Below are 15,116 nucleotides of genomic sequence, written 5' to 3'. Positions count from 1 at the left end.
AGAAAGGATTCTAGTCTCTGCTCTAGGACTAGCAATGTGATTTGGGGCAATAATGAACTTTCTAAAGCCAGGCACCATAAAAACAGCTTTTCCTCCACAGACATGGTAGTACTTTTTCCTTTCATCTGCAAAACCAATCTGTCCTAATCTAGATAATTTCACCCCAGACGGTAGGATTTTATGTTAATATCATTAATTCTATCTCCTAAGGAAATTTGCTTCTAAGACTGAAGTTATCATCCAGTTTCTTGTTATCTGGTTAGAACCACCCAAGAGAGCAGAAGAGTATAGAAACACAAATGCTGGAGATTTCTAAGTTCCAGATACTCTGTCACCAATTGTGAGATGGATGCCATGAAGCAGCACTTTCCTCCTGGGGTGCAGCAGGGGCAGGACTTTCCTCTGGGGTGCATCAGGCCTGGGATTCAACAGACTAGGCACCAGGACTCCAGAGGCCACCAACCCTGAGCCCAGGGGATTGTGTGCCCTGTCTGCTCCATTGTATATTATTGCACACATACAACCAAATTCTGCAATACTTTAAATTTAGCAATTCAGCAGTAGAAGACAATACTGGGAGAGTGAAAGACCACATTAAGAACTGGGCAATGACCAGCCTGGGCAACATGGTGAGACCCTATCTTTACAAAAACAACAGTAAAAAAAAAAATGAGCCAGGTATGGTGGCACACACTTGTATTTCTAGCTACTCTGGAGGCTGAAGGGGGAGGATCACTTGAGCCTGAGAGTTCAAGGCTGCCAAGGCCATGCCAGTGCATTCCCATCTGAGCGAAAGAGCAAGACCCTGTCTCACAGAAAAAAAAAAAAAAAAAAAGAATTGGTCAAATAATAGGCAAAGCATCCTAAGCAAAAAAAAAAAAAGAAGCCTGAGGCATCACATTATCCAACTTCAAACTATTCTGTAAGGATGCCATTACCCACAGCAAATTAATGCAGAAACACACATTGCATGTTCTTACTTATAAGTGGGAGGCAAACCTGATACACAGGAACATAAAGATGAGAACAGGGCAGAGTGCAGTGGTTCATGCCTGTAATCCCAGCACTTTGGGAGGCCGAGGCAGAGGGGCAGGGAGGGATCATTTGAGGTCAGGAGTTTGAGACCAGCCTGGCCCACATGGTGAAACCCCATCTCTGCTAAAAAAATATATATATATATATAAATATATATTATAATTTGTTATATATATAACAAATTGTGTTATATATAATATATATTATAATATATATAATATATAAATATATAATATATATCATAATATATATTATAATATATATAATATATAAATATATAATATATATCATAATATATAATATATATTATAATATATCTTATAATATATAATATATAAATATATAATATATCTTATAATATATAATATATAAATATATAATATATATTATATATATAATATATAAATATATAATATATATTATATATATAATATATAAATATATAATATATATTATATATATAATATATAAATATATAATATATATTATATATATAATATATATATTATATATAATATATAAATATATAATATATATTATAATATATATAATATATAAATATATAATATATATTATAATATATATAATATATAAATATATAATATATATTATAATATATATAATATATAAATATATAATATATATTATAATATATATAATATATAAATATATAATATATATTATAATATATATAATATATAAATATATAATATATATTATATATATAATATATAAATATATATTATATATTATATATATAATATATAAATATATAATATATATTATAATATATAATATATAATATATAAAATATATTATTATATATACTATATAATATATAAATATATAATATATATTATTATATATACTATATAATATATAAATATATATTATATATTATTATAGATAATATATATTATTATATATACTATATAATATATAAATATATATTATATATTATTATATATACTATATAATATATAAATATATATTATATATTATTATAGATAATATATAATATATAAATGTATAATATATATTATAATATATATTTATATATAAATATATAAATATATATATAAATATATATATAATAAATAAATATATATATATATAAAAATAGCCTGGCATGGTGGTGGGCGCCTGTAATCCCAGCTACTCGGGAGGCTGAGGCAGGAGAACTGCTTCAACTCAGGAGGTGGAAGTTGTAGTGAGCCAAGATCATGCCACTGCACTCCAGTCTGGGCGACAGAGTGGGACCCTGTCTCAATAAAATAAAATAAGATAAACATGAGAACAATAGAAAACTGAAGGACAACAAAAGGAGGTAAGGAGATAAGGGGGTAGAGGCTGAAAAACTTCCTACTGAGGACTATGTTCTACTAAGGACTACTGAGGACTATGTTCACTACTAGTATTGACAATATCAATAGAAGCCTTAGCATCACACAATAGACCCTTGTAACCTACACATGTACCCCCTGAATCTAAAATTAAAATTTAAAAAGAGGCCACATAACACACAATAGTATTATGAAATACCATAAAAGGCCAGGCGCGATGGCTCACGCCTGTAATCCCAGCACTTTGGAAGGCCGAGGCGGGAGGATCACCTGAGGTCAGGAGTTCAAGACCAGCCTGGGCAACATAGTGAAACCCCGTATCTACTAAAAATACAAAAAATTAGCTGGGCATGGTGGCGGGCGACTGTAATCCCAGCTACTCGGGAGGCTGAGGCAGGGGAATCATTTGAATTCAGGAGGCAGAGATTGCGGTGAGCCGAGATCTTGCCATTGCACTCCAGACTGGGCAACAAGAGCAAAACTCCGTGTCAAAAGAAACAAACAAACAAAACAAAACAAAACAGGTATTTTTATTTTAAAAATGGGCGACTACCCTGGCCTGCTCCTCAGTAACATTATGACCCATCAGGCATCTGACAAGCATTGCTCTGGGGTAGAAAAGGATCCAAGTCTGCTCCAGTACTAGTAATGCTTTTGGGGGCAATAATGAACTTTCTAACCAGGGTCCCCCAAAACAGATTTCCCTGCACCAGATAGTATTTTTTCTTTTCAATCCCTAAAGCAAACTATTTAACTAGATAACTTCATCTCAGATGATAGGACTTTATGTAAATCTCATTAATTCCATCTCTTGATGTAATTTGCTCCTAAGATTAAGGTTTCCACCCACCTCCCTGAAATCTGATTTGGACCCCCAGGAGGCCAGAAGAGTATAAAAACGCAAAAGATGTTGACTTCTGAGTCCCACATACCCGGCGTCAGCTGGTGAATGAAAGACACGAAGGAGCTGCTGTGGAGCTGCTGTGGAGCTGCTGTGGAGCTGCTGTGGAGCTGCTGTCTCCCCTCGGAGTTTGGCAGGCCCGGGATTCCGCAAAGAAGGCGGCGGGGCCAGATGCCTCCAGCCCTGAGCTCAGTACATTCGGTGTCCTGGATGCTCCCTTCCTTTCCTTACCACTGCGAGCTCTCCTGGGACGGCCTAGATTTCCACTGGGACCTACTTTCGGCTCCTTGCGTGCTTCATTGCTGAAACTGCCGGCGAAAAGATCTCTTTCTCAAGCCTCAGAGCACCTTGAGGCGGGGCGCAGAGTCGCCCGCTCTGGATCCCGCGCCAGAGACCCAGGAGGATCCGCAGGAGCCCTCGGGAGAGCAGGAGGCTGCATAGGGTCTCAACGTACTCCCGACCCCCTCGCAACTCGCCCCTCACTCGGTAGGCAGACAACTCCAGCCGGACAGGTCCGTCCGAGGAGACCTTTCAGAGTGTCAGCCTACTGCTGACCTCGGAGCCACCAACCAAAGTTCCAAGACTGCTGGCTGCAGATTGCATGCGCTTGGGGCAGACGCCCTAAGAATGTGTCCACCGAGTCCAATGTGTCTTTGGAGTCCTGAGCCCTGAGATTTCCGCTAAGACCTTCCATTGGACGATCACTTGTAACAGATGTTGTTAAGTAACACGTGAGTTCGCTCAAATGCGATGGAAGTTTTGCCTTTCGATCATTTTGTGCCTTTGTCTTTCCCCTTCTCAATAAAATCGTACACAAATGTGAAATTCTTGTTGCCTGTGTTCCTGTTGATGCTGGGTAAGGATGAGCCTCAGGGGCGGGGTGGCTGGTTGCTGGTGCCAGGACTATCACGGGGACCCTGAATCCCCTAGATTTGCTGGTTGCAGGGCAAACAAAAAGTACAAGAAGTGTGTGTCTTATGCAGAGATTGGAGGGGAGAATAGGCCAGGGGTCGTGCATGGCTGGTGACTCACAGGCTGAGCCTACAGGAAATCCGGTGAACAGGCAGCAGACCTGAGAACTTACTGCAGGAAATTCTCCTGTTCTGAGGCCCTGGAACTTTTTCCCTCTGAAGGTTTGCACCTTTCTATCTTGAGGCTTTGTTAAACTCATAATTTCTGGAAGTTTTCTTCTAGACTCTTTAAGATTTTCTCCATAGGCTCATGTTCTGCATATATGAACAGTTTCATTTTTTCACTTTCAATGTATATGCTTTCTTACTCCTTTTCTCACCTTATTGCACTGGCGAACAATTCCAGTACCTTGCTGAATAGAAATGGTTGGAGCGACTATCTTGGCCTTGTTCTTGATTTCATGAGAAAAGCATTGAGTCTGTCACTATTACATACAATTTTGCTACAGGTTTTTGTCGACGTTCTTTGCATGGTTGATGAAAATCCCTCTATTCCCACGTTGCTGAGAGTTGGTTTTTAAATTTTAAATCGTGAATGCATATAGATTTTCTTAAATGCTTTTTGTGCATCATTTGACAGGATTATACAGTGTTTCTCATTGAGCCTATCAATAGGGTGAAATATACTGATTGACTTTTGAGTATTAAACCAGCCTTATATATGGAATAAACCTTACTTGGGCATGGTATGGTTCTTTAACATACATTTCTGATTTCTATTTGTTAGTATTTTGGTGAGGATTTCTGCATCTATGTTTAGGTGCAATCTTGGTCAGTAGTTTTCTCTTAGTGTCCTTGGTTTGCCAGGAAAATGCTGATCTCATAAAATAAGTTGGGAAGTATTCCATATTCTTTTATTTTCTAGAATAAATTGTGTAGAATTTGTTATTTATTCTTTGAATATTAGGTAAAATTCGTCAGTGAAATGGTAAGAACCTCTAGGTTTTTTGTTTTTGTTTTTGTTTTTTTGGAAGATTTTTGACCATGAATTCAATATCTTCAATAATTGCAAAAATTTACAGATTATTTTTCATGAGTTGGGTAGACTGGATCTTGCAGGATTGATGCATTTTATCTAATTTGTTGAAATTATGAGTATAGAGTTGTTGTTAGACCATTTTTAAAAGTTACCATTGTGGGCCAGGCGGGGTAGTTCATGACTGAAATTCTAGCACTTTGGGAGTCCAAGGTGGGCAGATCACTTGAGGCCAGGAGTTGGAGACCAGCACCACCAACATAGCAAAACCCGGTTTCTACCAAAAATACAAGAAGATTAGCCGGGTGTGGTGGTGCATGCCTGTAATCCCAGCTACTCGGGAGGCTGAGTCACAAGAATTACTTGAACCCAGGAGGCAGAGGTTGCAGTGAGCTGAAATCGTGCCAATGCACTCCAGCCTGGGTTTCAATGGGAGATTGTATAAAAAAAATAAAAAAATAAAAAAAGTTACCATTGTGAATAGGTTGATCAACATAAAGACACTGCTAGGTAACAGTCTGCCTCTCTAGATCCGCTTAAGGCTCTTCAGTCAGCACTGCGTTGCAAGAAGCAACCTGTGTGGACCGCACTGGAGAGCTACTTTTGCTCCCAGGCTTCTGATTGAGTTTAGACACTGAAAGACAACAGCTGTTCAGAGATATGGATTAGTAATTTATTACCCTGTTTTGTTTCACCTAGACCTCAGGGTACTGAAATATTTTATCTGAAGTAAAAAATAGGCTGGCTGTGGTGATTCACACCTGCAACCACAGCACTTTGGGAGGCCGAGGCAGGAGGATTACTTGAGGCCAGGAGTTCAAAACCATCTTGGGTAATAGAAAGATAAGCCATCTCCACACACACACACACACACACACACACACACACACACACACACACACACACAGTAGCCAGGCATGGTGGCACATACCTGTAGTCCCAGCTACTTAGGAGGCTGAGAAGGGAGGATTGCATGACCCAGGATGGTTGAGGCTGCAGTGAGCTATGCTTGTGCCACTGCACTCCAGCCTGGGGGACACAGCCAGACCCTGTCTCAAAAAAAGTGAAAAAAAAAAAAAGCCAAAAAATACTGTGGAGTGGCCTTTTCTTCAAGCATCTGCTTGCTTTCTCTAACACCACTCATTCTATTGCCCCTACTGAGCTTGAAATGATAATGCTTTCTTCAGGTGCCAGGTCTGGAGTGCTGTCGCACCTATCTCAAAACGCTGTCTCAAAACTCCAACAGGGAGCACCTAACGGTACTGGGTGCAACATTGCTAGCACGGAGCAAACAGCAGTCCAGTAAGCTGGAAACAACAGGCTCTGCGAAACCAAGGACTCTGACAAAGAAAAATTGCCAATTCCAGACATAGCCTGTTTTAGAGAAATGAATGGCGTTGTCATAGAAAAAACACAGAATCGATTGTGACAGAAATACCGCCACAAACGCAGGTACAGGGACAGCCGACACCGAGAACCAAGGGAAGCGGCTGAGAGCTGCGCCTCCACGGAATAACTGCCAGCCGACACAGTGCGAGTGAGAAACCGGCCACTCCATGAAACGACCAGTACTGCCACGGAAAAGAATCCGACGTCGCCAACAAGCGGTGCTACCAGGAGAAACGGCTGCTTTTGAAGAAAACAGCCAGGAACGCGACTGAAAGACACTTGCTCCCAGGAAGAATTGGCATTTGTTCCAAAACACAGCTGGATAAACCGAGAACCTTCGGAGTGGTTGCACCGAAACGGGGTCACCCAGCACCTCAGCGTCCTGGGCTCTAGCAAGCCTCACAGAAGCAACCGGCAGTGCTAACACCGAGGAGCACCTAGAGGGGCAAAACTAGCAGTAATGCCATCGACGAAAGGCCAGTTAGGCCAAAAGAATAGAATATTTAGTTCCGGGAATTACAGGCCAGCGCAAACCAGACAGCATAAAGCTGAGAGTCAGCAAAACAAAAATTAGGAACAATTTTTTTTTTAAAGGGCAAGTTAGCTGAAAAACACACGCACACACAATAAAAACAACACATTTGGGAAGATTCATCAAATGAAAATTCAAAACTAAGCAAAACATGGAAAAATTGACTCTACAAAGAAGAAAATGCAAACACTTCTAAACAATGTGGTTTCACAGAGGTGATATCGCTGTCAGGCCTATATCAATATCTGCTCGGTCTCACCAGGACTTCTAACTAAGGGACTGCAGACATTGCTAAACCGCTACTTGCTACTCCTAAAATATCTTCTTCACCTACGTGCCCGGACTTCTATATTTAAAACTCAGGCATAAGTAAAGCAGGGTAAGTTATTATGAAACCGAAAGTTACTGGGACTAAGGAGTCGCAGGCATGGCTATGCTAGTACTGGTTGCGACTAAATATGGACTTGCAAGAGCTAAGAAATCACATTCACAGGGGCACTTAAAATCGAAGCATGCACTTGTTACTCTAAGAAATCCCTAACCCAGGACTCGCTCAGAATATTTCGAACGCAGAATTAAGCATCTCTACCGCAGGCGAAATAAGCCGATGCTTATTCCGCTTAAGTCCGAACTTGCTATGCAGAGAAACCACAATCAGGGCTATATTCCGAGTGTAGGAGGTTTAAAACTCCCGAAAAGGCAGTCAAAGCAGGCAGGGCCAAGCCGGACCTGCTGTGCCTACCGGAATTGCTAAACCCAGTTGTGGTACCATTAAGTAACTGGTAGTTCTCTTATAAGCCAAGCTAAACTGTTCCAAAGAAAAAGACGCTGGAAACACTGCTAGCCCTGAGACCCATGAATAAGTAGTCTTTTCAATTATGTATTTATTTTGAGACAGGCTCTCGCTCTGCTGGAGGGCGTTGGTGCTACCCGGCTCACTGCAGCCTCGACCTCCTGAGCTCAAGCAACCGGCCCACCCCAGCCTCCGGAGCAGCTGGGACTACAGGTGCGCACCACCTCACCGGGCTAATTTTTGCATTTTTTGTAGACACAGGCCTCACCCTGTCGCCCAGGCTGTTCTCAAACTCCTGAGCTCAAGCAATCCTCATGCCTCCGCCGCTGAAAGTGCTGGGATTACTGCCGTGAGCCACGCTGCCCCGCCAGAACAAGTAATATTAAGAACTGGTCATCTGTGAAGTTGTATTAATATAAGTAATTGCGTGGTCCTTCCACGAGAAATAGCAAAGATTGATAAACCTCTCAGTCTTATGATCGTGAATAAAATTCCTGAGTGTAAAACACAATGAATCGATATACTGAAAAAAAAGAAAGACCGCTGTTAAAAATAAAATTAACAATTAAAATTAAAAAGACGTTATAATAACGTAAAAGACATGATATAAAATTAAATGTAAACAAACAATACATTTAAAAAGCAATAATTAGAAAAATAGGAATAAGATTTAAAAATACAATGGAAAAAACAAATAAATTTTAAATTTGCCAAAACCCCTAAGAATTCTACAATCGTAAAATAGATTTCTCAAAGTTAAAACAGATACGAATGAAATATTTAATGAAATAAATACAAATATTTAAAATACAAGGAAACTGAAAGTAATAAGCGACGCGAAACAAGAAAGAAACATCAGGGAAAAAGAGAATTTAAAAACTGACAACCAGCAATGAAAGCACATCTTAATGTATTTTTATTTTCTAGGTGGAGACGTTTGGTAACTGAGAATCTTTTCAAGGAGGAGAATCCAAAAAGCCTTCTGCTGCTATCAAAGGCTGCTTAGCTCCACAGATCCGTGAACAGCACGCCCAGAGTACAGAGAACGCGGCAAAACCAACGCGAAGAATCCACTCCAGGCAGTCTGAGAAACCCGGGAGGTGGCGCCACGGCTGGAGGGCAGGAGGATGGCGGCGTTCCAAAAGGCACCCGCTGTCACAGACCTCGGTGTCCTGCTGTCTGTCCCAGGGATGGGGAGGACTCCTCCAGGGAAGCTGCTGGAGCTTGAGTCTGTCGGGTTCCTCTGCCTGCCCCACCTCTTCTACGGGTGCCTCTTGCTGCTTCTGTGTCCCCGGCCAACTGAACTCAGTGGGCTTCGCTGTACTTGGTTCCAAGGTGCTCTGGACTCCAGGAAAGAGTCCGTTTTGCCAGTAGACTCCGGGCAGCCGCCAGCAAGGGCTGGAAAGCAGTCCCAAATCACAGCTGTCCAGTGAGTACTCTCCTAGTACTGGATACAAAGGAAGAGGCCACGGCCCACGATCTTCTGAACTCACAATAGGTGGAGGCTGGGGCTCTGGCGCCACCTCTGCGGAATCCCAAGCCAGCTTCACACAGCCAAGAAAATGTTGCTCCATCCCTTAAGCCTCAGACCAACGTTTGCGCTGATCAAGGAGGGAGAGTCTCTGCACTACCATCAGCCTGAGTATTTATGCTCTGCAGAGCCCGTGGGCGGAGGCCAGTCAGATATTAAGAAACTCAGTAGTAACAAATGCACGAAAATTAGTAGACAAATGAAAAACGATAACATTTTAGAGAGTACATAGAACCAAAACGAACCGTAATTCCGACAGAAAAACATAGCGAGAAAAGAAACCGAAATGAAATGACACTAAGCAAATCTTGCAGAGAACTAGCGCTACAGAACGCAGGTATTAAAGAGCGCTGCAAGGGCCAAGAACCACCCGTTTCCAGGAAATGAGCGTTGCTGCCACCGGAAAACTGTCTGCTAGGGCTCTGCCCTAACCACCTTGCAAACGAGAAACTGGCGCGTAGAACTTAGCAAGCGCCGGCACCTAGCGGATAGCGCTGGTATTGCCAAACAAATATCCGTTTCGGCGCCATAAAGGGTGCTGCTAAAGAGAAACAACATGCTCTTAGAACTAAGAGCGGTGCTTCCACACCTAAACAACCGGTTTGGAGGAATGAACCAACTCTGTTTCAATGTGTTGTACCATAAAAATGTGTTGCGGCATTTAATGTGTTTTAATCCGTTCAATGTGTTTGATAGGTTTAATATGTTTTAACCCGTTTTAATGGGTTGTGACAGAAAAAGCGCCGGCTAATGGTACCACAGAATTACTAGTGCGAACAGCGGCTCGGTGCAATCACCGTTCTGCACGGCAAAACGGGGTTCAGGAAGTTCCTAGGAGATACTAGCGGTTGTAGGAGCGAGAAAGTGACAGCACTGAGAACCTAAGGACCCCGCGAACGGGAAATGTCACGTTGGGTGCAGCAACTGAGAAAACGCCCAGTGGGTGCCACTGGCAAACGTGCTGATACAAAACCGCCAGCTCCGCATAGGAAGCGGAGCCTCCAGACAGAACCCGGAACATGATACCAGCGAGGCTAAGACCGAGCTCGGCTCCCCGGCTCCTGAGAGAATGAAAGTCAAGAAGCACGAATCTGAGACGCTCAAAATTAGAAGAAAAAAAATACATAACATTTAAATAAAAATAAAAATTTAAAATAATGAAAGTCTGAAATGCAAGTAAAAATGAAAAACACATCGGTAACATTGTCCTCAGAGCAAAAGACACAAAAATAATTTTAAGATAAGCAAAAGTTACAGAGAACCAACCCCTACAAAGGAGAAATTACAAATATGGGTAAGCGATGCAATGCCTACCATTAGAATATTTCTGTCAAATCTAAACCCCTGCAGGTTGCTCCTGTCATAATTTCCTACGAGAAACAAACAAAAATAGCCACGGTTAAACGTGTTTAGCTACGTCTAAAAAATCGTAGTAGCTGGTACATCCCGATTTGGTCTACAAGAGGAAAAAGTCTCGATGGGCAGGACTTGCTATTGTCAAAGGGAGCTTGGTAAAACTGAGAAATCGCGATCGCCGGCATTTCCTGACTTCCACGGGAGTTTTAAAAACACACAAGCATAACTAAGACAGGGCTCGATATTGCGAAACCAAACTTGGTATAAGAGCTCCCAACACTGCTAAACTGGTCATCACTAAACCTTTAAAAAAAAAAAAAAAAAAAAAAAGCATTCGCTGGTACTCAGATTTCCACAGGAGTTAAACATTTCCTGCGCAGCTAAAGCGAGTCTTACCAGTAGGAAACCGGAACTTGCTAGGACTAAGAAACTTGAGGCTAGGCTGACCCCATGGTTGTTATGATTAGAAATCCGAGGCCACTGGAAACCCGGAGCTGCTGACAAACGAGTCACAGAGTAACTTCGCCTTCGCATGGGGAAACGGGTGACTTCCTACGGCCTAGATATCGCAGCCAGGGCTAGACCGGTGTTTGTCTTAAGTCAGGACTTGCTTGGGCTGAGAAAATACATTTTGGCTATTCCCCTACTTGGACAGAGGGTGGAAATCCCAGGCACCGCGAAATCGAAACTTGCTAGGACCAAGAAGCCAACGACGCGCGAAACCGTGGGGTCCTGCGACAGAGACGCCGGCGGCGCCGCCACAGGACTGCGTTCTGGAGGCCGAGCCGGAACCCGTGCGGCGGCGCTGGGAAGAGACTGTGCCCCTGCAGCTCCCCTGTCACAGGCTCCGTGGAGCGTCGGGCTCCCCCCGCCCAGCCCTGCAGCACCCATCCGGCAACGCCAGACTCGGCGCAACGGGGGCAGCTGCGATTTTGAATCTCTCAGATCCGCGGCCTGAGGGCTGCCGCCACCGAGAAATGGAGGCACAGAGCTGTGAACAAGAGACCACGGCTCGCCGAAATGGCGGTGCCAGGAGCCTGAAAGGGAATGCAGCCGGCGGGGTTGTCAAGGACAACATTTGTTTTGGCGCAACCAACGGTGCCGTCACCAAAAAACCGTCGACTCTGAGAAAAAAAGAGAAGTTCGGCTACCGAGAAACTCCGTGCAGCAAGTGCTGTGACAGCAAAACCGCCGGCTCCGCGCCGCTGGCGAAAGAGCCAACGGAAACGCCGGGTGCTGCGACCGCGACGCCGGCACTAGAGGGCCTCGGATGGAGAAAGCCCCGCACCGAGACGAGGAAACTGTGCACAGCACGACTAGCAGTTGACACAAACAGAAAAGTGTCTCGTCTGCTCTCTGGGAGTAAGCGTGGATCAAAACCAGCAACTCAGTGGAGGGAACCCCGCAGCCACTGAAGAAGTTGCCCACGTGGCGGTGGGGCCAGAGAAACACCGCAATTTCGACGACAGCCGTGGGGATACGACAGAGAAACATGCGCGTCCACAGAAGTACATCCAGCTCCGCGCAATCAGTGGTTCTGCGATCCAGAAACCGCCAGCTGGGCTAGACTAGAAACTTCTAAAAAACTGTCGTCCCATAGCAGCTTTCCTACCCACGACAGACAGTCGCCTTTAGAGAGCACCTAACGGTGCTGAGACCGGCCTGGGCCAGCAAAAGCGCAGAGCGGTGCCAGTGCCAAGAAACACCCGACTTGATGAAACCAACCTTGTGACCACCGATTCCACTGGCTTCGCAGGACGCAACGGGCGAAGGCGCGGCTGAGAAACCGCAGGCTCCCTTCACCGATTATGCTGCGGGCTGGGGATGGTGGGGGGCACCCGCGAAATTGTGAAACCAGCGGCGCTGGGACCCAGCGATCAGCTGCCCGTAGCAAATGTCTGTGCAGTTGCAAAAGACAACTTTTGGCGGAAAGAAGGTTGCCGCCAGAGAGCATCCGATAACGCTGACAGAGGCGTGGCGTTGCCAGTGAGAAACAGCCGGCGCTGGGAAAGGAACAGTGCAGCGACCGACCAACTGCGCGCTTTGTGCCACCAAAGTGCTACTGGCTCTACCCACTCTGTCCCCCACGGGCTTAGGGAAGTCTGATGTCTTTTTCTTTTCTTTTTTCCTCTGTCGCCTAGGCTGGTGCAGTGGTGTCATCTTGGCTCAGTGCAGCCTCGACTTCCTGGGATCCAGCGATTCTCCTGCTTCAGCCTCTAGAGTAGCCGAGACCACAGGTGAGTGCTACCACCCCCGTCTAATTTATATATTTTATATATATAAATATATATATAACATATTTTTATATTTGTATATAATATATAAATAAATATACAAATATAAATATATATTTATTTATATATAATATATAAATAAATATATAAATATAAATATATATTTATTTACATATAATATATAAATATATATTTATATATAATATAAAATATATATTAATATTTATATATTATATAAAAATATATAATATATATAATATATAATATATAAAAAATATATATTATATATAATATATAATATATATATAATATATAATATATAAAAAATATATATTATATATAATATATAATATATAAAAAATATATATTATATATAATATATAATATATAAAAAATATATATTATATATAATATATAATATATAAAATATATATTATATATAATATATAATATATAAAATATATATTATATATAATATATAATATATAAAATATATATTATATATAATATATAATATATAAAATATATATTATATATAATATATAATATATAAAATATATATTATATATAATATATAATATATAAAATATATATTATATATAATATATAATATATAAAATATATATTATATATAATATATAATATATAAAATATATATTATATATAATATATAATATATAAAATATATATTATATATAATATATAATATATAAAATATATATTATATATAATATATAATATATAAAATATATATTATATATAATATATAATATATAAAATATATATTATATATAATATATAATATATAAAATATATATTATATAATATATAATATATAAAATATATATTATATAATATAATATATAAAATATATATTATATAATATAATATATAAAATATATATTATATAATATAATATATAAAATATATATTATATAATATAATATATAAAATATATATTATATAATATAATATATAAAATATATATTATATAATATAATATATAAAATATATATTATATAATATAATATATAAAATATATATTATATAATATAATATATAAAATATATATTATATAATATAATATATAAAATATATATTATATAATATAATATATAAAATATATATTATATAATATAATATATAAAATATATATTATATAATATAATATATAAAATATATATTATATAATATAATATATAAAATATATATTATATAATATAATATATAAAATATATATTATATAATATAATATATAAAATATATATTATATAATATAATATATAAAATATATATTATATAATATAATATATAAAATATATATTATATAATATAATATATAAAATATATATTATATAATATAATATATAAAATATATATTATATAATATAATATATAAAATATATATTATATAATATAGATTAGTGACGGGGGTCTCGCTATGTTGCCCAGGCTGGTCTCGAACTCCTGAGCTCAAGCGATTCGCCCGCCTGGGCCTCCTAAAGTGCTGGGATCACAGGCGTGGGCCACCGAGGCCCGCAGGAAGTCTGTATTGTTCTTGCATTCCACCCAGTGCATTACGCAGGGGGAGAGTAGTGGGCTTATGCGCCGAGAACCAAGCAGATCCTGTTGGTCCCAGGAACAAAGTATAAACCATTCTGGTCGCCAACAGCTTCCTACGCAGGAAACAGCCATCCAACCTCTGTGACTGGGCTTTTCCAGGCCACCCCTCGCTGCCAGGCTCTCTTCCTGGTCCAGAGCCCACAGGATCCTACAGGAGGGGCCAAAAACTGCTTGCCTTTGAAACTTGAAACTCTCGGTCTAAGGTTCCTTAGGAGCGTAAAAGGCACAGCGTTTTCTGATCGCAGATTCAGTTCTCCCCCGCCTGTCCCTCCTGCGGGACGGAACTCTGTGGGAACCGCTCGTTGATTCTGATGGTTAATTGTCAGATGTCCTTGATATTGGGCATAGGAGTTGGAAGAGGGCAGGAGAGAAAAATGAACTGCAAGACTCCAGCACAAGAGGTGGGATTGATGGCAGATGTCTGCTCCCTCT

General features: G+C 40.2%; 2 protein-coding genes across 2 annotated transcripts in view; one reads left to right on the top strand and one right to left on the bottom strand.

Annotated features, from left to right (window-relative positions):
* Positions 1-8,838: 8,838 nt before the first annotated feature.
* ANXA2R (annexin A2 receptor) lies at positions 8,839-12,553 on the bottom strand. Its single transcript, XM_004058900.4, has one exon. The coding sequence runs from the start codon at positions 9,512-9,514 to the stop codon at positions 8,897-8,899; it is 618 nt and encodes a 205-aa protein (XP_004058948.1). The 5' UTR covers positions 9,515-12,553; the 3' UTR covers positions 8,839-8,896.
* Positions 12,554-12,651: 98 nt separating this feature from the next.
* LOC109023803 (uncharacterized) overlaps positions 12,652-15,116 on the top strand; it is a 46,119-nt gene continuing 43,654 nt past the window's right edge. Inside the window, exon 1 of the mRNA XM_055367526.2 lies at positions 12,652-12,883. Coding sequence (XP_055223501.2) covers positions 12,652-12,883 — 232 coding nt within the window. The remainder of the gene's footprint in view (positions 12,884-15,116) is intronic.

This window comes from Gorilla gorilla, chromosome 19, assembly GCF_029281585.2.
Source record: "Gorilla gorilla gorilla isolate KB3781 chromosome 19, NHGRI_mGorGor1-v2.1_pri, whole genome shotgun sequence".
Lineage (NCBI taxonomy): Eukaryota > Metazoa > Chordata > Mammalia > Primates > Hominidae > Gorilla > Gorilla gorilla.
The sequence above is the reverse complement of the archived record's forward strand: the minus strand, read 5'-3'. Positions and strand labels throughout refer to the sequence as shown.

Excerpts from the sequence above, each read along its gene's own strand:
- ANXA2R (XM_004058900.4), bottom strand. The coding sequence starts at position 9,514 with ATGGAGCAACATTTTCTTGGCTGTGTGAAGCTGGCTTGGGATTCCGCA.